The 21,862-nt window shown below is 37.6% G+C and overlaps 1 protein-coding gene across 4 annotated transcripts in view; it reads left to right on the top strand.

Moving 5' to 3' along the window:
• The window catches only part of pax7a (paired box 7a), a 76,157-nt gene that overhangs the window by 31,874 nt on the left and 22,421 nt on the right, over positions 1 to 21,862 (top strand). For all 4 annotated transcript variants that reach the window (XM_077726450.1, XM_077726451.1, XM_077726448.1 and 1 more), the window contains 3 exons: positions 1,135 to 1,334; positions 15,881 to 16,046; positions 17,449 to 17,639. In XM_077726450.1, coding sequence (XP_077582576.1) covers positions 1,135 to 1,334; positions 15,881 to 16,046; positions 17,449 to 17,639 — 557 coding nt within the window. The remainder of the gene's footprint in view (positions 1 to 1,134; positions 1,335 to 15,880; positions 16,047 to 17,448; positions 17,640 to 21,862) is intronic.

Raw genomic sequence — 21,862 nt, 5'->3', positions numbered from 1 at the left:
ACTCTTTGAGGCAGGATTGTGTATCAGACCCATTCCTATATCAAATAAATATTCACAGATTAAGATAATATTCTCACAGCTGTATACAGTGAATCAACTTTTATCGAGGGGGGGGGGGGTGCTCTTGAGGGGTGTAAAAAGTCCAGACCACCATTCACAATAGGAGAAAATCCACAATATCGATGGGTGGAACGTATTTCTCTTTTTCCCGCACGCAGATAAAACAAAGAGTAAAATGCTGACTTTGACATTGTCTAACTTTAATTTACACTTGAAAACACTACATCTGTATCTTAAAATTAGCCTTTGTTTATATTACAGTATTTTAATTGTGACACTGTGATTAGCATTTTTCTGCTAAAACTAACTATACAAACTATTGTTGGAATCCACCCTAAAACAGTTCTAATGTGTAATTAATTCACTTAGACAAAAATATAATCACATTGCAAATTGACTGTTTTAATCAATTGTAAATAATCTCTTTATTTTTTTGGAAGAACGCTGTCAAGAAACAACTTGTTGGTAATCGTGGTCAACAGTTTCACCTTAACTTTTTCACAGGCCGATGGGAGTTATTTTGGATCGTGGAGCTATTGATTACTTATATGATAATATTGCCTCCTATGCCAAAATTCATAATTAAACGAAAGTAATATTTTTTATTTGAAAACTTGTAAAAAATCCCTGCATAAACAGAAGAATACAGTACAAATAATAGTGTACAACAAACAGTACTACAACTGTCAGTCATTCATTTCATTCCAACAACTACTTTCCATGGATCAAACATTGGGAAGCAATATGGGATACATTCTTAGATATACGTGTCTTTAACCGATGAGGCTTAGTGGTGAGTGCTTGGCATAAGCAGCAGTTCCTTCATAAGAGTCACTCATAGTGTTTCTGTGTTTTTCTGTTCTTACAGCCTTCCATTTAAAATTGTGGCTTTTGCTTTCTTTTCCCAAAAAAGAAATAATTTTACCATGAAAAACTTTAAATGTCATCGATCCAAAAATCTGAAAATGTACATTCTTTGAATGCAGATGACACTAATGACAAAATCTATTTTTTTACGTTTTCACCCCATATACCTAACTGATACTAAAAAAATCCTCATGTCCTTTTCTTCAGGTAGCCGCACGGATGACGGGTCTGATGTGGACTCCGAGCCTGACTTGCCGCTAAAACGCAAGCAAAGGCGCAGTCGTACTACCTTCACCGCTGAGCAGCTGGAGGAACTGGAGAAAGCCTTTGAAAGGACGCATTACCCGGACATCTACACCCGGGAGGAGTTGGCCCAGAGGACCAAACTGACAGAAGCTAGGGTGCAGGTAGAGTTCACCTTGATTACCAATATTAAGCTGTTATATGATGTTTCAGACATTAAAATGACCCATAACGTTTGTAAGATGAAGATTTGTAAAAAAAAATACGAATTTTTACAAAACTCAGTTCAGACTATAAATGCTCTATCACTGGCAAGGTGAGGTTAGATTCTCATCTTCAACAAAACATTTTCATTTAAAGTTCATTTTAACATGACAGCCAATTTGTCTATTTCTCAAAAGAATCCGTTTGATATACATTGTGATTTTTTTATACTAGTGTTATACAAGTGTATACTAGTGCAATTTATGATCTCTCGTCGAGACTCAAAAAATTATAATAATATAACATTTTTAAAGCACCTTTTTTGTTTTGCAAACTTTTGCTGGGATGACTCTTTTTTTCTGATTTGCGAGGAAAAATGTGAGATTCAAGTACTGTATTCCACCACTGACGTTAACTAAATCACTCTTATTCAAACTAATAGACATCAAATACATTTTATTTGCAATGGGTGACATTGGGGTGGCCTAGTAGCGCGAGTGGTGAGCATGTCGGTCTCACAGCTCTGAGGTGCTGGGTTCAAATCCAGGTCAAGTCCATCTGTGTGGAGTTTGCATGTTCTCCCCATGCTTGTGTGAGTTTCCTCCAGGTACTCTGGTTTCCTCCCATATTCCAAAAACATCCAGGGTAGGCTGATTGGACACCCTAAATTGCTCCTATATATGGGTGTGAATGTGCATGGTTGTGTGTCTCCTTGTGCCCTGGGATCAGCTGGCCAACGGTTTAGGATGTTACCCACCTCTGTTTCAGGGGATTGCTGGCAGCTCCTCCCAATAAAATTGACTGGACAGCTATTTCCATAAATGAAAATGAGGTGTGCGAGTGGTTATATGTCATATTGTTGAGGCTTGTCAATCGCTTTCAATGGCAGGCAGTGGGTTAACTCACTTCACAACTAGTAGCAGAATAGCATAAAGAAAGCAAAGCTTCAGAAAAGAGGCTTCAATCTATTTAGCATTGCTCCCAGTTGAAATTTACTGTCAATCTGAAGGTGCTTTGGGATACAAGTGCTTTGAGGCCTGACAATGGTAATGAACAATTTGTGTGTCAAGGCAGTATAGTAATATCTTGAAATATCAATTTAATGCATTCCAGGACCGAGCTCGTATGTCGATTTACTCGTATCTCAAATCAATGTTTGCCATAGAAGTGAACTATATACAAAGGAAATCGTTCACCCTCTGAAACACCAAAAACAGCATATTAAAATGGAAAAACATTTTTATTTGTTCTGATTCACCATACACTAACAAAGTAACAAATAACTTTCTAGTGATTATACTAAAATGAGACATCATTCAGTACAATGCAGAGTGCGCAGAGGAGCGTGAGAGAGAGAGAGAGAGAGAGAGAGAGAGAGAGAGAGAGAGAGAGAGAGAGAGAGAGAGAGAGAGAGAGAGAAAGAGAGAGAGATTTTTTGGAAGACAACGCGCTTGTAACATAACATGAACATAAATTTAATTTAAGTCAACTTAGATCACATTACAGGCACATTTAAAAAATTGTAATCTTAGCTTACATTAAACTTAATTCAAATTTTGTTTTAATTTTTTTTTCTTCTTCTCTCGGCTTGGCTCTTTTAGCCTCGCTTTCACCTTCACTTTTAGGAGTTTTCGAAAAGAATCTATCAAGGGTTTTTTGCTTTTGGCCCCCTCAAAATATTACAAAAATAATGCATACAAATCTCCTCACAAGTGGATAACGCACGACCACTTACCAACTTTTTCGGGTTCTCCTCTCATAGGCGAGCCAGCTCCATGACGCATACACCACTCATGTTTTTTCATTATTTTGTGCTTAATATTGATTGTCATCATAATAAGTAACCTGTTGGCAAGAAATGAAATCAGTCTGTTAAGCAGTAAGTGTCACAATAAATTTTAAATTTAGCCCATAAACAAGGCACACCGACTGATTGGGCGCCCCATTCATTTTAGAGAAAATGTTAGACTTTTAAGTGCGCCCTATATGTGTGAAAATACGGCAATACAAAAATACCATGACCATGCAAGATGAGTCCGCAAATCAACAGGCTAATGCAACAGTTATAATTTCCTTTTCTGTAATATTATTGTTAAACAAGCTTTGACCAGAGGTTAACATTTGCTGTTTATTATGGAATCACAATTCTCTGTTTATGGGTGTCAATGCAATTTGATAGCTCATTATTCCCTACAAATGCATTGTTGTAAAATGTCATATTAATAGGTTTCATTGTCCAGTACTTTTAAAGAAGTTCCCATGGTTATCACCAGCTTGCAGTGATGTAGTGCAAACTGGATTTTAAAAAAAGGGAGCTGTCTACTGCCTGCTTGGGGGCCATGCAGCTGTGTGTCAGCGAGGAAAATATTTACAGTAGAGTTATAGCAGCAGCTGTTCACCCAAAGTTGCAGGCGGGAGGGTCGAGTGCATTCCTGATGGATTTCTCATTCCGGCCTTTTGGCCAGGATCTCATCCTATCACTTTTAAGATTGCCGCTGCTTGTAAAGCCTTCCACATATCACACAGGGTTCCTCATCCTCTCCAGGGACCCCTTTGCCGGGTAAACATTAATCAAGCAGCCACCGGTTGGTTGGGAGTCGGAGGAGGGGGGGCTTTCTTGGGCAACTCTCTCCTCTTACCACAGTCATTCACACTGTGTCAGAACCCCACCAAGTGTAATAGCGTATGCTAAGTGTTTATCTGTTAGAATTCGTGCTTCAGCAGTATGTGTTATTCTGTTCATGTGCAGGAAGGAGCTGGTATTTTAGTAATCACTCAATGGAAAATAAATATATTAATTCAATTAAAATAAATAAATACACTTAATAAATATATAAATACTACATGAATAAATCCAGCAAACAATCTGACCATTCATTCATCACTCATTAATTAATGAATACTGCCTTTGCTCTTGGATTCTTTTTTATTTTCAATCATTACTTAAGAAATGTCACAGACAGTAAATGGAAACACATAAAATAGAAGAAAGACAGATGTGCTCAAGTGTCAGTAAATTATGTCATTTTTTATGCAAAGGTGAAGTTGTTCGAGTTAGTCTTTATTGTTATGGCTGGGATATTCATAAGCATTCATTCATGTTCACAGTGTCATGTGATAATAATAAGGTATCATTTCATGAGTGGTGTACCGTCAGGGCCTTCAAGGCCTTCTGTGCTGGCCTAAGAAATATCTGAATCACAGACTGATGTTAATTATATTTTGTCCATGAATACTTATTAAATAATTCCAAATTGTCTGTAAGCTTCCTTTCATTGCTTTCCCCCCTCGTTGCCCTGCTTCCAGATGTGTGTTTTCATATTGAATCATTTAACTAATCACATTTCAGCCATTATTTATTGTCAGGGTCAAAAATCTGCCTCAAGGCCTTTACAATCAGTTCTGCAGGCTCTGCTGCATTAATCAAACGTCAATAAGACTGTTGCTTTAACCAATCAGAATTTGATTTGGTGACAACAAGGCCTTCTTGCGGTGCTCAGACGCATTGGTGCATTGATGCCTAAACCCATTCTTTTTGTTGCATCTTTTAAATCAGATTTCCTTCTCTGTTTACCCAATGAAAGTGGAGGGTTTTCAAGTTAGCCATAGTATCCCGTGATCTTTCCAAAGTCTATAATTTAGACTTACATTTCATAGAATACAAAAAAATGTCATGTCCTCTTGAGTTATTCACAATCTTTTGGCCCTGGTTGAAGTTTTGCCACGTGTTATTACTGTTTACTTGTGAATTTTAATGGAAAGAACATGTGTGTTTGATTGTGAAGCAACGCACCAAGCTGGGTTTTTGCAGAGGTGCCCAAATGATGGGAGACAAGAGGAGAACCTTTGCCCTGCAGAATCAGTCTTCTCCTGCACAGCTGCAATGACGCATACTCCAGATGTCGTTGGGTGTCAAAGTTGTCCGGGTTATGTTAAGAGCAATCTGGGTGGGCAAAATTATATTCCTATGGCGGAATAGCCTCTGAGCCTTCGGAAAGGGCTTCATGGGGAACATCTTGGGAGAGGGTTTTGTGCTTGGTGGTATTTTTGTTGTTGGACGTGATCAACAGGGCATTTTGCTGGAACACAGAGACATGGAGTTTGGCGATCATGTCAACATTGAAGATGTGATACAAGCTGTCAGGAAAATAGGGCAGGAGCTTCAGTCTATGAAAAATGTTGCAGAGTAACCTCCTAAGCACAAACTCACCAGCAGATAAATGACAGCATACTACCTTATGTACCCTGCCATTTTAAGATGTCCATCCCTCCCTCTCTTTCCTACTTTCCTGTCACATTCAGCGCAGACCAGTTCTCCTTCGCCAATGTGTTTCATGACCTCAACTTACAAATTGTGGGATATGATTTATGTGAACCATTGAAGAAGTGTCGCAGTGGGAGGGAATTCCTCCACCAGCTTTATCTTCTTCAAATATCTGCTTCCATGTCAACTTTCATTCATTCACCCATCATCTATACCACACACCCTCGCTTACTTGTAAGTCAGGGAAGTGAACCGCTACTGGCTCCATGTTATCTTTGGTTTTGAAGTGTGTTACACCTTGGCAGAAATGAAATTTAGTTCACTTTTCATGTTTTAGAAATGTCTTTCCAGGATAACAGTGTCCTATAACATTCTCCATGCGCATTTATTTCCGATCGAATGAGATGGACTTGATGATGAAAAGTATGATGCTCTGAATTCAGACTTGCACGACTCTCCAAACTCAGCATGCTACCAATAAACATCCTAAATATGACAATAATGTTTAGTGGCATCTAACTAGGTCGAAGCATGTAAATCATTTTTTTAAGGGTCTTGGTAGTTTATCACTTGCAGGAGTTGTCTGTCATCACGCTCACACTATATGTATCTATATCTATCTATCTATCTATCTATCTATATATATATATATATATATATATATATATATATATATATATATATATATATATATATATATATATATATATATATATATATATATATATATATATATATATATATATATATATATATATATATATATATATATATATATATATATATATATATATATATATATATATATATATATATATATATATATATATATATATATATATATATATATATATATATATATATATATATATATATATATATATATATATATATATATATATATATATATATATATATATATATATATATATATATATATATATATATATATATATATATATATATATATATATATATATAAGCTATGAGACACATGGTCATTTTCCTTGCACACACTGTACTGTTCAGATACAGGCATTGAGACATCTAGTGATAACACCCAATTCTATTTCTGGCATACAGCCTCGGTTATTGCGACTTTTTTCTACTATTAGTTTTTAAAAAGAATAATGTTTTTATATATATATATATATATATATATATATATATATATATATATATATATATATATATATATATATATATATATATATATATATATATATATATATATATATATATATATATATATATATATATATATATATATATATATATATATATATATATATATATATATATAATTATTGTTGATTTAATAGCAGTTTAGTGTATAAGTTATTCCTTCATTTCCTATCTGAAGCAGCTTCCACTCGTCTGGGAGAGCATCATGAAAAGTGAAGTCCCACTCTAGATTGATTATTTGATAAATGAATGAGAAGCACAATTCAATCCTTTTTGTTCCCTAAAATGCAGATTTACAGCTCAGACTCATGCTACGAATTCTAATGCAACATAGACCAAGGGGGATGAGTAACAAAGTAGCAATTGTTTCATTATCAATCGCCCACCAGCGGCAAAAGAGAGACGATTACAAGGGGGCTGAGTGGCGGCAGCCGAACCCAACAGGCAAACTGTATTCCCGCCAGTGTGGGGTTTATGTTTCATAAAGGCACAAATAGGATTTATGTAGATTGTGGTTGAGAGAAATTGTTGCCGTGCGTCAGAGTGAATGTTATACCACTTTTTTATTATTAGAATTTAAATGACTTTGGTACAGTGCTTCTGTACTCTTGATACTTATCAAGTTAATCCCACTCTACTCTCAAATTCACACTCCTAGCTACTTTAATTAGCATAGTGCCAGCAGTCTGGAAGGCAGCGGGAAGAAGAGAGGGAAGATAGGGGGTGGGGTTGGTTGGGTTGAGAAAAAATGTATGAGGAACAGCGAACAATATTGCGTGGTAAGAGACTGAAGGCTTGTTTGTGTGTTGAGGCTGGTTGCATCAACCCCCGTGTGTTCGTTCGGGCTGGATATTTTGTTTTGTCATTAGTGTGCCTCTTGCATTTCATCTGGAGCAACATGTCGCAAATTGGCTCCTGAGAAGCATCATACATTCAGCGTGCAGTTGCTTTCTTTTGATGGCATCCTCATGGAGGTTTGCTTGAATAGGGAATTTACAGTGGGAATGCATGATCTGTCTAGAGGAAGCAAAAGGCTCGCCAGCGCAAAGCGAGGACTATCTCAGATCAGTAACGATATGAAAGGAGACACGGAGCCAGCTTGCCGTTAATTCATGCGTTTGGCTTCCGGTGAATGAACTATTGAAAAGCAAATGTCTTTATACGAATTAGAGGCTAAGGCCATAACCACATGAGCACTATTGCCATCATAAAACCATTTGCAACAGCATAGCCTATGTTTAAAAGACTCATGAAAGTGAATTCAGAGTTTTGTTTCTAAAGACATTGGACATGTTTGAAGATTATTGCTGAAAACATGAGCAAAGATTGAGAACCAATGAACAGTAGCAATAAAGCTGGTTTCAGCTTTAAACGTTTTGATCGGTTAAAACAGTCCTTAAACATTTACATCGGGAAATTTGACTGCCTTTCTTTTCCTGTCTTTGTCAGGCACAACTGTGTTTTCTTTCATCATCTTTTTCGAAATATTTTAGTACAATTTTGTACAACTCTTGTTTCATACAGGCAGTCCGATTTGAGAGTCAATGAATGAATAAATATTGTTAGCAAGTTCTTCCCATGTATATGTGGCTTTTCCCAGAGTACTTCAGTTTCCTCCCATATCCCCAAAACGTGGGAAGCTAGGCGAATATTCTAAATTGTCCTTAGCTATGAGTGGGACCGTGAATGGCTGTTCGTCTCTTTGTGCTCTGTGCCTAACCAATTCAGACTGTCCCCTGACTACTGTCCATAGTTGGCTGGGGTAGGCTCCAGCCCCCTCATGACCCTTGTGAAGATAAGTGGTATGGAAAATGAAAGAATGAATGTAAAACTATACATTATTTTATGATATTAGAACCAATTTTTAGGTTCTAGAGTTGTCTTGCTTAATTGGAACTTTTGATGAAAAGCATTCTTTTGAACAAAACTGCTTTTCTAGATTATAACAATATAGTGGTACATCTACTCACCAATGCTTTTACATACATTTTTAGGTTACAAAATCCTCGGATTCTGAAACCCAAAATTCCTGTTGCAATATACGAAAACATTATCCAAGTTACAAAATCAGGCAAATAATACATTAAATACATTTTCTGTATCCATTATTTAATTTTGAAATAGTCTATAGCAATGTGTCCTGCTTTCCCACACTTTCCCATACTGGGACCACTGTATTCATTGATGTATTGTGGTTTGATCAATTTCTATTTGATTATATTTATCTAATTCCAACCCTATTAATTCTTGCGCCTTAAATGTTAACCAACACACGGACGCAAGCACATTGAACATGAATTTGAGCACACATAAACACTCCCAAAACCTACAAAATAGGCATCTAAGTAAGATAGGCCACTCGCAGCTTCTGTGTGGCAACTTTTTAGAGTTCTCCCAGTGTTTAATAAATGGCTGGAACGAGGTACTGAAAGTTAGTGTAAATGTAAATGTACTGCATATAATGCATAATAAAGATGTCTTGGAACGTAGATTATTAAGGAAAGCTTTGATCTTTATCATAATGCTTATCCCTGGGGTACTTTTCTAGCTTTATCTTTAGCAGAACACTTAGCCCCTTTGCCAATCTTTTGCCTTTATAGTCTAAATCCATTATTTTTATTTTTGTAAGGCTTTCCTCTTTTGGGTTGAGTGTAAAAATGAATGTTGCCAGTCAAACCTTTAGTGAAAAGAAGTTGCACACAACTCCAGCAAATGCCAAGCCACATTTAGATTCTTCAGTGAACCTGACATACATCTTTTTGAAATATGGGATGAAAATCTATGCATGCTTAGAGGGAGGGGGGGGGGGGCTTCTGAGCCGAAGTCCAAACCTCATAACTATGAAATTGCCAAAGGTGCTATCCAGAGTGTTGCTGGGTGACATTTTAATGATTCCCCCCCCAAGCAACACACTCACGACTAGAGAATACTGTGTCCAATCATTTCTGCACTTCTGCACTGTATTCAAGTGATGGATGTGTTTCCAAAAAGTCTGAGTGAGGTTCGTATGGGATTAGTAACAACCTTCACCTTTGGTCGTTCTCCATCTCTGCGGTTCCTGCAGCTAAGCTGAGCTCAGAAGCTGTCCTCATTCTTTGCCTTGTCTAGTGCATGTAGGCGCCAGGAAATCTCCTTGCGCCTTGAGAAGGCCCGTCGTGCAGGTAGATACGGAAATAGCCAGGGAACTCCGCCTGTGCCACTGCAAAGACTTAAACCGGATTGAGAAGAGCCGACCTGACAAATTGTGGTCCAAGGTGACTTTGTGATCACGTTCCAGAGTGCAGCAGCCTCAAATCTGTGGCTTTGTGTTGTGCTTATGTGGTTTTGGACAATGAAAGAGTCTCAGTCTATGACACATGCTCCTCTTTTGACCTCTTTATCCTATACACCTTTTTAAATGAAAGAGGAACAATTTTGATTTTTTTTTTATCAATCATGTTATAAATATAATTTCATCTTGAATTATTCATAATTCATTAATAATGTGAAGAACATAATGTCATCTCTCTTGAGTTTACAGTTAATTCTACAACTCTGATTTTTCTCTGATGCAATGATTGGAACAGATACTTCCTTGTCACAAAAAAAAACATTGGTGATGAAGTTTGGTTCTTTTATGATTTTATTATGGGTGAACAGAAAAAAAAAATGATCAAATTTGCTGGGTCAAAAATATACATACAGCAGCGCTAATATTTGGTAACATGTCCCTTGGCCATTCTCACCTCAAATAGGCACTTTTGGTAGCCATACACAAGCTTCTGGCAAGCTTTTGGTTGAATCTTTGTCCGCTCCTCTTGACAAAATTGGTGCAGTTTAGTTAAATTTGATGGCTTTCTGACATGGACTTGTTTTTTCATTATTGTCCACAAGTTCTCAATGGGGTTTAAGTCAGGACCTACCTAATTGCATTATCATCAGTTTCATGTAGCCTAATTTGTTGGTAGTGGCACTGACACACCTACCATTTTTAAAATATATTTTCAGATTTTACAAAATGATTTTTTAACTAAAAACACAGAAAAAATGATTAAAAATTTACAATTACGTATTGATTTAAAAGGGGGGAAATCAGGAAATTTAATATACATCTATACACTTCATTTTAATTTGATCTTAAAACAGAAAGTCGGCACTCAGAATTTACTTTCCCGGGCCACACAAAATTTAGCCATTCCATTACCACTTTTGATGTGTTTGGGAACATTGCCCTGTTGGAACACCCAACTGCGCCCAAGACCCAATCTCCGGGCTGATGACATTAAGTTATCTTGACGAATTTGAAGGTAATCCCCTTTCTTCATCATACAATTTACTCTCTGTAAAGCACCAGTTCCATTGGTAGGAAACAGCTCCACTGCATTGTATTGCCACCACCGTGCTTGAAGGTAGGCATGCTGTATTTGGGGTCAAAGGCCTCACCTTTTTTCCTTCAAACATATTGCCGGCCATTGTGGCCAAACAGCTCGATTTTTGTTTCATCTAACCACAGAACTTCCCTCCAAAAGGTCTAATCTTTGTCCATATGATCAGCAGAAAACTTAAGTCGAGCCTTAAGGTGCCGCTTTTGGAGCAAGTGCTTCCTTCTTGCACGGCAGCCTCTGAGTCCATGGAGATGCAAAACACGCTTGACTGTGGACGCTGACATCTGTGTTACAGTAGCTTATAATTCTTGGCAGATCTGCTTTTTGGTGATTCTCGGTTGAATATTCGCCCTCCTGAGCAATTTTCTCTCAGCAGCAGGTGATAGCTTGCGTTTTCTTCCTGATCGTGGTAGTGACAAAACTGTGCCACACACTTTATACTTACAAAAAAATGTTTGCACTGTTGCTATCGGAACCTGCAGCTACTTTGAAATGGCTCCACGTCACTTTCCTGACATGTACAAGTCAAGGGTTCACTTATTCAGATCCATGCTGAGCTCCTTTGACTTTCCCATTGTAGTGTTTGTGGGTGTTTGCATCCAATACGCCCTATTTAAATGGCCTCAGAGAAGTCACCAGCTGTAGTCACTCATAATTACTCACAAGAAGTTAAGAAGCCATGCTATGAAGCTCATTTCACTGACACAACTTTCTAAGTCACCAAAATTGCTAATTCGTGTTGCTGTATGTATATTTTTGACCCAGCAGATTTGATCACTTATCACAATTTAAATTACATTTTAGCTCAATTAAAATGAAATACTGTCATTGTTGAGTAGTAAGAAAGTATAACTATAATAGTGCCACGTGTAGTGGTTTATCCTCCCGACTTCAGGGCTGGCAGTCTGGGATAGATTCCCGTTTCATTGTGTCCCTTCCAATCGGCTTGCAACCAATTCGGTGTATTGTATCCCTCTTCTGCTTCCCGTGGTTGGCTGGGACTCCCTGCAACCCGTGTGTGGATAAGCAGTACTTCAAATTTGAGATTTTAAAAACATTTGACCTGTCATACATGATAACTGTTAGCTATAACTAGAATGAAAAAGAACAGAGAAGAGTTGTCCTTATGGCTTGCTTGCTCCAAAAGTAAGCCAGAAACTTCTGCCATTAATATTGATTCAACAATTTGCAGGTAAACATCAGTAACTAGAAATATTCTGGCATTTACCAAAGGAAGCAACGCAAGACTTATCAATCTGGCTGCTGGTAATCTTGCAGACAAACGCAAACAAAGACATTTGGAAGAATGTGATTTGAACTTAACCGACTCCCTTAAAATCTGAGGCATCTCTATGTGAAAATAGAGGCAGTCAACATACGCACAACATAAAATATACCCTCATTCAGTGTCCTCTAATAACAGTTAAACAATGAGCCATCGGAGAAAATAGAGCCTAATGTGTGTTTTGAAGCCTATATGCATCTACGAAGAATGAACAAATCTAAGCATTTTCATCTTCACAAGGAACAGGAATTTAACGTTTAAATGCTTTTGTGGCTCCGATGATGAAACACCTCCTCGCTCAGCTTGAATGACAAAAAAGGGGGAAGGAAGTTAAAGTGAACATAAAACAGAGTTGGGGTGAGAGGATGAGGTCGGAGGTGAAGTGGCACTGCGGGATGAAGAAGTGTGTGTATGTGTGGGATGGGGGAGTTGTGTTTGTGGAAGTGAGGGGTGGTTGAGGCAGCTGTTTGTCTAGCCCAGTAGGAGCTCAGATAGTTCAGACCTGCAAGCATGCTCTACTACATCCAAATAGGATCCACTTGACTGGAGTCACACATCCCATTTGTTTTGCAAGCACTGATTGAGGCTACGGAAAATGAAGATTTCACTGAATTTCCTTTTCCTCCTATTTCTAAAAATCCTCTTTTTACAAATTCAAATGCGGTTAAGATCCCATGTAGACCCTTTTTCTAACTTTGTGCGTATGTTTGTGTCTACAGAAAGAGGCACCCCTCTTGAAAAAAATAAATCTGCAAGTGTAAGCCCCCTTGAAAGTGTCCCTCTTGAAGGACTGTTTAAAAAGGGACGCCCCCCTCTTTGTGCCCACTGTTCTGGTTGGCGTATGGAGGGGCTTTTGTCCCCCTCTTTTATGTGTGATCACAATGGGCTGGACCATTTGAAACACAACAGTAGATGAACTGCACTGACAGTGTATTAAACTCTGATGAATTGCCTGTGCGAGGCATAGATCAATGTCCTTCAACCCCCCGAGCATGCAACGAAGGCCAGGCCTTGTCTTGGCTAAATGGAACAGGTTGCTAGATCCTTTCACACACCCTGATGATATTCATGTTTTGTTGAAGCCGAAGCCTTTTTAAAATGTGTAAATCTTCCCAAAGATCGCCTATTTTTCTTTTTTTTCCTTCACCTTTTCATTCTGGAAGTTGATATTGTGCGCTGTTCATTTCAGGGGTGCTCTCTGTCTAGACTAGAGTTGGAAACCCTTGTTTCTTGGCTTTCTGAATAAAATGGATAACTATTACTACATTAAAATAATGTTTGGCCACTTGTCTACTGGGGCATAAACTACAGCTTCCAACTATTTCAAGCTTTCTTGATAGTTTGCTGTCAAATCATGAAAAACAATCACTATTGGTGAACCTATCAGTGATAAGGTCACCAATAGGTATTCCCAAATTCATCTTTGAACAGAATAGACATCTGACTCATAACCAGGTTTCTTGTAAGAGAGAATCGATCCTCACGCGGCTTCGGACAAGATCATTCTAACAAATCAAATCCTCTCCTGCCATTCTTTCAAGATTAAAGAGAAGGAGCGACCTTTCTGTTGTTTATCACGGTTGCAAGCCAAGCGTTATTCATTGCGAGCAAATATATAATAAATGTGAGACTAATGAACCTAACAGTTATCATACACAATTAGGCCTGGGTGATATGAGAACAATTATCACGATAAATAACATCAGTCGATATCAATAGTTATCACAGTAACTATCAGATATTTGGCCTTTCAAAGGCTCAAACTTCTGTGAATGAAAAACACTTTACTCATTATTCATTTATGAATGAAACCTCTTTTACGTTAAACAAAGAGAATATAAAATATGTTTTAAAAAAGCCTTTTTTGTTGTTCTGCTCTGCAATACGAGATAAGACAACTTTCTAACACTATCAAAAGTAATAAATAATAAGACCGGCTGTAATTTTGACAGTCATCTTTATTTTTTATAAATGTGCCTTCCAAACTGCCAAATGAAATAAAAATTAAATAATAATAAAGTTAAGACATTATAAAATTTTGCAAGCAGACTGTTTTCAGCCTCCCAAAAAGAAACTATGTACATTTACCTCACAAATGGGAATTTAAAAATAGTTGGATGATTTTAAGCCATTCTAATCCATCGTAACTTGTTTGAAATTTTTGTAACATTTTCAGAATGTTTGCATAAAATGGCGAACTTTCTTGATACCAAGTAAGAAAAGAATTTCAGGCTATCTCAAAGAAGGAGAGTGGGTTAAAATGGGTTAAGGAAACTTTCATCAAGGTTGTTGTTTCTGCACTTGTATTTAAGAGACACTTAAAAAAGAAAAAAAATCGTTTTGTGTTTTTGTTTAAAAAATGATATGATGTGAAGTGCTGCAGAGGTTCAGTCAATCATATTTGCTCTCAGTGTGTCTCACGTGTGTTTATAAGTCTGAGTAAAGTACTTGACAGGGAGACTTCACTTGGATCTTTTACTGGGTTGGTTCAGTGTTGTCCTGCATCTCACAATCGCTAATTTTGGCTGTGTTATAGTCCTTTAGCTTTCATGCTGTTTTTGCGGTTAACTATAGCTTTCCCTGCTAAGTTATGAGCTGTTCCTTGTCATCTTCCTCAACTAGTGTTAACGTTGCTTCAGCGCCTCCATCATCTTTAGTGTTCGGGTGGTTTAAATACAGTTTACATTTGTCGACTTTTATTGAAAATGTTTACTGCTATTGTTGCCAAAAAATGATTGGACCCAGGTATACAGTGTTCCCTCGCTACTTCGTGGTTCAGCTACCGCGGACTCAAAGCTTCGCAGATTTTTTTGGGAAAAAAAATACAAATATTACATTGAAACAACATATTTTACAGTTTTTTTTGTCATAACATGAATTTCACTTTCTCCACCCATATTCTATATGGTGTACTGTATATAGGGGATACTTTTTTTTTTTAAATAAAAAAAAAACAAATACATTAAAAAAATATTTTTTTGGAATTAAATTCAAATTAAGCATTTTTGAAGGGGAATCCCTTAACCGCGATAACCGAGGGAACACTGTACATACAATCATTTAAATCAGACATAGGCATTTAAAGTCATGCAATCCAGGTTTTATAGGCCCGCAAAGAGGAATTAGAAAATTACCGTTTTAGAAAAAATGTCAAATGGATGTTGGGGCATTGCTTGGCATTTACTGCGCCATGTAAGGGTGTAAGGAAGTAAGAAAATAAAGTTCCTTGTGGTGTTTGGGTGGTGTAATTGCAGTTTAGATTCATTAAATGTTATCGAAAGTTATTATTATTGTTGACAACAAATATTTCACGATGATTGTCATTTTATCTCCCAGGTCTAATACAAATTGTTGCAACAATTTTTTCTTTCGTCTAAGGAAAAATGTTCCTGTCCTTTTCTTCTGCAGGTGTGGTTCAGCAATCGACGAGCCAGGTGGCGTAAACAGGCCGGTGCCAATCAGCTCGCTGCCTTTAACCACTTACTTCCTGGTGGATTCCCACCCACTGGCATGCCCACTTTGCCCACGTACCAACTTCCAGAGTCTAGCTACCCCGGCACCGCCCTATCACAGGGTGAGTGCATCTCATGTACTGTATGTTCCCATTATTTTAGCTTTCATAGTCCATACAGTGGCTATATAACAAAGTGACAGTCTCATACTATGTATTATATCAATTCACCAGCATTGTCTACAAAAGAAAGAAGGAGTCGACCACGTAGAATTTGATTTTGATGCTGGGGACACTTATCAATATTCAGCTGCTTTTGTGTAGCCACTGCTACCATAACAAATGCTTCTTAAAATGTTTAGTTAGGGGTCAAGTAGCATCTCTAACCTCAATATTTTGCTGATCGGTTTTCGCTAAAAATATACGTGAAAAGCTGCACATCTCGGGAACGGTAAGAGACGGCGTTTCGAAAGTTATATGCAACCTGCTAGCGAGAGCGTTCACGTCAGTCTTTACATTCTTGTCGCTTTTGCAAAGAAAAAAAGATCACTTAGGTACAGTTGAGGACTTGGGCAAACTCAATCCTGCTATTACTATATCAAATCGTCACCAGTACCAAAAAAAAAAACCTTTATAGTGATGTCATATACATTTGCCATTTGTGGACTTGTGTATAGAATTTGAAGATTGGCAAGGGAAACACTGAAAAATAAGACATTTCTTTCAGAGGTCAGAGTGCAAGTTACACCAAGAAAAAGGCTTATCAAGCTTAACATTGCTGATATATTTAGGCATTATTTTTGTAAAAGACAAATAGCCAACAAATTTATGGAAAAATGGCATAGCCTGGATAATATTGTTTTGCATAAACAAAGTGCTGCCAACTTTTTAGCTGGTAGATGTCAGTATATATTAATTTATTACTGTTACCGAAAAAAAAGCAACATGTAAAATTTGGAAGTACGTAATGTCTTATAATTGTTGTTCAAATTACGTTGTTGTGTTAAATTAGTTACTGAGAATGGAGATTAATAATAAATACACCCTTTAGTAGTTATAATGGACAAAATGTATAATTCCCATACAAAATCCTTTTCCTCGACTGTAGTTTTGTTTGAAAGTACCAGCAACTTTGTTTCTTCCTGGTGCTTGGCAGTAGGTGGAGCCCTTAATTAGTGGGAGTAGCAGTTTAATTGATTAATAAAGTACCCACGACTTTGCAAAGCAAATGTAACATTTTGATCTGAGAGTTAGTCTTGGTGCAGCTGTCTGTTATTTTGACAAACCCAGCACTCAAAATGTGGACATGAGGTTTTAGCTGAATTGAAAATTCAATACATTTTTTCCATCAGTCAAGTCATGACAACTTGGTAATGTAAAAATCGAAGCGTATCTTCATTACACCTACCTTTAAACCCAACATGATGTTTTTGATGCGGTGGTTTTCAATAGGTGTTATGTGTTGGACCAATTTCAGCCAATTTAAACCATTTTTTTAAAATCTGTCATTCTCTTTTGCTCTCAGAGGGCAGTACCTTGCACAGACCTCAGCCGTTGCCCCCGTCTTCCATGCACCAGGGAGGCCTGAGTGACAGCAGCTCAGCATACGGCCTGTCGTCCAACCGCCACAGCTTCTCCAGCTACTCCGATTCCTTCATGAGCCCCTCGGCTTCTGGCAACCACATGAATGCAGTCGGCAATGGGCTCTCCCCACAGGTCAGTCCAATTCCATCACCATCTTGTCTTTCTCCCACTATGCTCACATGTAAGAATTGTCACTGGATGTCAGAGTATTTGAGTGCAATTAAAAATGTTGGGTGGAATAACCACCAATGTGGGCTTTTATGCCTTCTTTCCAAAGCCGTTGGATTTATTTCAGGCACTCCAAATTGCTACATTGGTAAAACAATTGGATTAACATCAACAAATTAAAATTAATCTTGATAGTAGACACCAAGAGCTCGAGCTGCTCCAAACAGCCACTTTCCTGGGATGTCTAAATCCTGCGCGGCGCAGCCAGAACACATGGAGATGAAATAATTAGCTCAAGCTTAAAAATGTAGACCCGTAATCTTCTTGGTGTAATTGTCTCGCTGGAAGACCGCTTTTTTTTTAAAGCCCCCTTTTTCTTTTCAGTTTTATTTCAAACATTTGCAGAGAAATTAGTCATATGTTTGATAAAATTTTGGCTCTCCTATTTCCTTTTTTAATAAAGAGGCCCATGAGTTGACCTTCTCAGGCGTTGTGGTCTTGGTTGCGCTTTAAGCGGCACAGAATGGCAAAATGATTTGTAAATGATGCAAATCATGTGTACGGAGTGAATTATACACAATTACCCATCAAGACTGGCCAGCCATGCCCACCCTCACCGACAAGATGCGGTTAACAAGCAGAAAATAAGATTGAAATGGTGCGTAAAGAGTTGAAAATGAATTTCAATGCTGCATTTGTCCACAATTACCCCCTATCGTTGGCGTGTTTTATTTGAGCACCCTGACCCCCTTTTTAAATATTTCTCAAAGGTTATTCTTGGTGTTTTTTAAATGAAAGAATTAGGGATTTTGTGACAAAACAGAGATTTTCTTTTCTGCTGGAGCGACAGAGGAGTATAACACAGCAGCTCACAGTCTGTTTGATTGTAAAATTGTGGTGCCGGGCAGCTTTAGCAGTTAATGCTCCTGCTGCAAAACTAGCAGAAAAACACAAGGAAAAATGGTACAAATAATACATGTATATATGTTAACCCTAAATTAATTTATGATTACTGACATTTATATACGAACCACCACTTTCATAAAACAATCAGGATGTTATTTTATCTTAGCACTTTGTTTGTTCAATAAATTTTTAATTAAAGACAAACATTTTTTTTAAATTCATGAGTCACAAAAGATGCCACATTCTTGCCCTTTGTATTAAGTATGCACATTTTTAATGGAAATGTCAAATTCAGCACTTAGGCCATTAACATTTAGCAAAAATGGAGCCTATACTTTATTTTAATAAGCCAATAATGATAGCTCTGTAAACATAACACTGTGTTTATAATAGATGGAGATGTAGCAAATACTCAATATTATTAAATCATTTAACTTACACCGATTTTCAACATCGAAAAACAAAATGTTCACAGTTGTGTAAGACACGAAGGCATTACTCTTCTTTGGGTAAATGAATTAAAATGCTTCTGTTCATAGTTTGTTAAACATTAAATTTTATTTTAATAAACTAGCAGGAACAACATCAGAGATAATCCTACTGTGTTTAAAGAGGGAATTGACAAGAAATGTGAATTTATTTTTAAACCAGCTATAAGCTCACCTATATGTAAGATATTGTGGTAAACTGACTCAAATTGTATTGATTTTCTCAGAAGTCCCCTGCTCTACTGGGTATTTTTCTTGTTTTGTTTCTGTGGATTCTTGAGATTTTTGGGGGGTAGATGTTTTGATACGTCATGCCACGCTTATGTGCAGGATGGTGCAGCTTTCCCACCAGTCTCTCAGCATGGAAACGAAACGTTCCCACTAGCAGAGGCATCAAAGTTTATGCCGGTGGTAACAGCATCCTGCTGAGCAAGCAAACAATTGTGCAAACATACTAGCAGTTAGTTAAACTGGCTTGCAATTGAACATATTCTCATTCATTTCAAATTGAGTTAATTCGTCATGATTTACAGTGCTTCATGGCAAAAATGCAAGAGCAATTCATTAGAATGGAAATAAGCATTTAGTATTGTTCAGTCGGTTTGTAGGAAATACACTTGTGCATTGCAAAGTCTGAGCTATACGAACCTTGGCTGAAAAAAAAAAAATCTCTGCTTCCCAACAAATGGACTAAGGTGGCATGCCGCCAAGTCCCTAATGGAATCCTGCAGCGTTTAGTGAGGCCCGACAGGAGCCCCGTGTCCATTCCAATCCCGTAACCCGTCCCAAAAGCACAGGTTTTCCCTTTTCATTATGACCAGCAGAAAAGCTATCACATGAAAAAAAAAAGTGAAAGGGCTCGCCATGTTCATTTTGCTGATATGTGACTGCTGCTTGAAAAGTTGCAATGGGTTGGTTAGCTGTGCATGGCTGGGCAACAGCAATGACACCAGAAGTGTTTTGTATGATGCTCGTGTTGTTTATTTGGTTGCACAGGAGGTGCCACACGTACAATCTCAAAACCCAAGTTTAGTCTTGCCTTTGTTTGTGGTTTTTTTCATTCATTGTGAATGAGCATAGTTTCAACAAAGAGTATGTAGTTGGGATTGGGGCCTAACATTGCTTGTAATAATAAAACTTAAATAAAACAAAATTGCCACAACTCAATGGAATTGTACCTCGTATACCCTTGGGAGGATAGGCGATGAGAATGATAAATGTGTCATCTAATCACAGCTCCAGTGTCCTGGGTTAAAATCCAGGTTGGTGCACCTATGTGGAGTTTGTATGTTCTTCACTTGGGTGCCTGGGTTTTCTCCGGGTACTCCAGTTTCCTCCCACATTCCAAAGACATGCATGGTGGGCTGGCTGGACACTCTAAATTGCCCTTAGGTATGACTGTGAGCGAGAATGGTGGTTTGTCTCCTTGTGCCCTGTGATTGGCTGGCCACCAATTCAGGGTCTCCCCTGATTCGTGCCTGAAGTCAGGTGGGAAAGGCTCCAGCACCACCCGCGACCCTAATGAGGATAAAGCGGTTCAGAAAATGAGATGGAAGCTACTGGAAAGTCAGTGTCGCGCCTTACGCACATATCTACCCAATTTGTGACATTTACGAACCTGATGGTCACACAACATCTTAATATAAAGGACTAGCTAAAATAGCTTGAAAGAGGACATTCTTGACATTTGCATTGCAATTCATCTTGCTAACTGGGTAAAATGAATGTTGAACATTTTTTATGCTAATATTTAAGAATCAAAGCATATTGCATCCAGGTTTAAAGGTTCATAAAAGTATTTTCTATAAACAAAGAACAGCTATATATTATCTTATTTTGCATATTATTTGTTGCACTTGTTTCATTTTTTTCCGGTCACACTGAAAACCACAAAAAGGGTGCTCTAGGTTGAATTTTTTGTAATCACCAGTGGTTAGGAGTTATTTGGAGACAAATTGAGTGTTTGGAGAGAAAAAAAACATGTTTTGTTAGCATATAGCTATCTGAATAACTGTCAATAAAGTAATCCCTCGTAAACCAGACATGGCCACAATAATCGAAAAATCGCGAAGTACAGCCACCCCTTACATAACATTATAACTACATTTTTTTCTTCATTGCTGAGTCCTAGTAGCAAGAGTGGCTTCCGTTTATGAGTTTTCTTGTGGATTTTCACATTTAACAACTAAAATTTAATCTCCCCCAAAATTTAATAGAGGAAAAAAAAATTGCGATCATTTAGGAAAGACTGCATGTTACTTTAACAGAGCCCTTTGCAGCCAATTCCCCATTTTATTGTTATTACTGTAAATTATACTATTTGTTATTGGTCTTTGAATAAAATAAAATTCCCCCCAAAATGTGCTTCGCGAAATATATGAAGCTGCATTGTATTACAAATTGCATTACAGTACCAAATAAAAGGAGAAATACCAGAACTTGACTGCCAAGGAAATTGAAGCTTTGCCTACAACTAAATGTAAATAATTTCCAACAAAAAGTTAAGTAAGAAGTGGGTGCTGTATATCCAAAGAAAAAAAAAAGAGCATTTGAAGATGTGTAACTCTCTCGACACTTATCAACCACCCTTAAGATTGCATTGCAATTTTAATGAAGAAAGTAAAAAAAAGTTTGCCGAAAAGGCACTCCCTCCGTTTCACAAAAGTGTTTTGGAATGACAGGGATATGTGTGTGTATGCGGAGGGCCTCTGGGCTGTGTGAGTGGGCAGGGCCTACACACACACATACACACACGTACACAGGATCAGAGGCAGTATGCCTCTCTCACCCCTG

Source organism: Stigmatopora nigra, chromosome 10, assembly GCF_051989575.1.
Source record: "Stigmatopora nigra isolate UIUO_SnigA chromosome 10, RoL_Snig_1.1, whole genome shotgun sequence".
Taxonomy (NCBI): Eukaryota; Metazoa; Chordata; class Actinopteri; order Syngnathiformes; family Syngnathidae; genus Stigmatopora; species Stigmatopora nigra.
The sequence above is the reverse complement of the archived record's forward strand: the minus strand, read 5'-3'. Positions and strand labels throughout refer to the sequence as shown.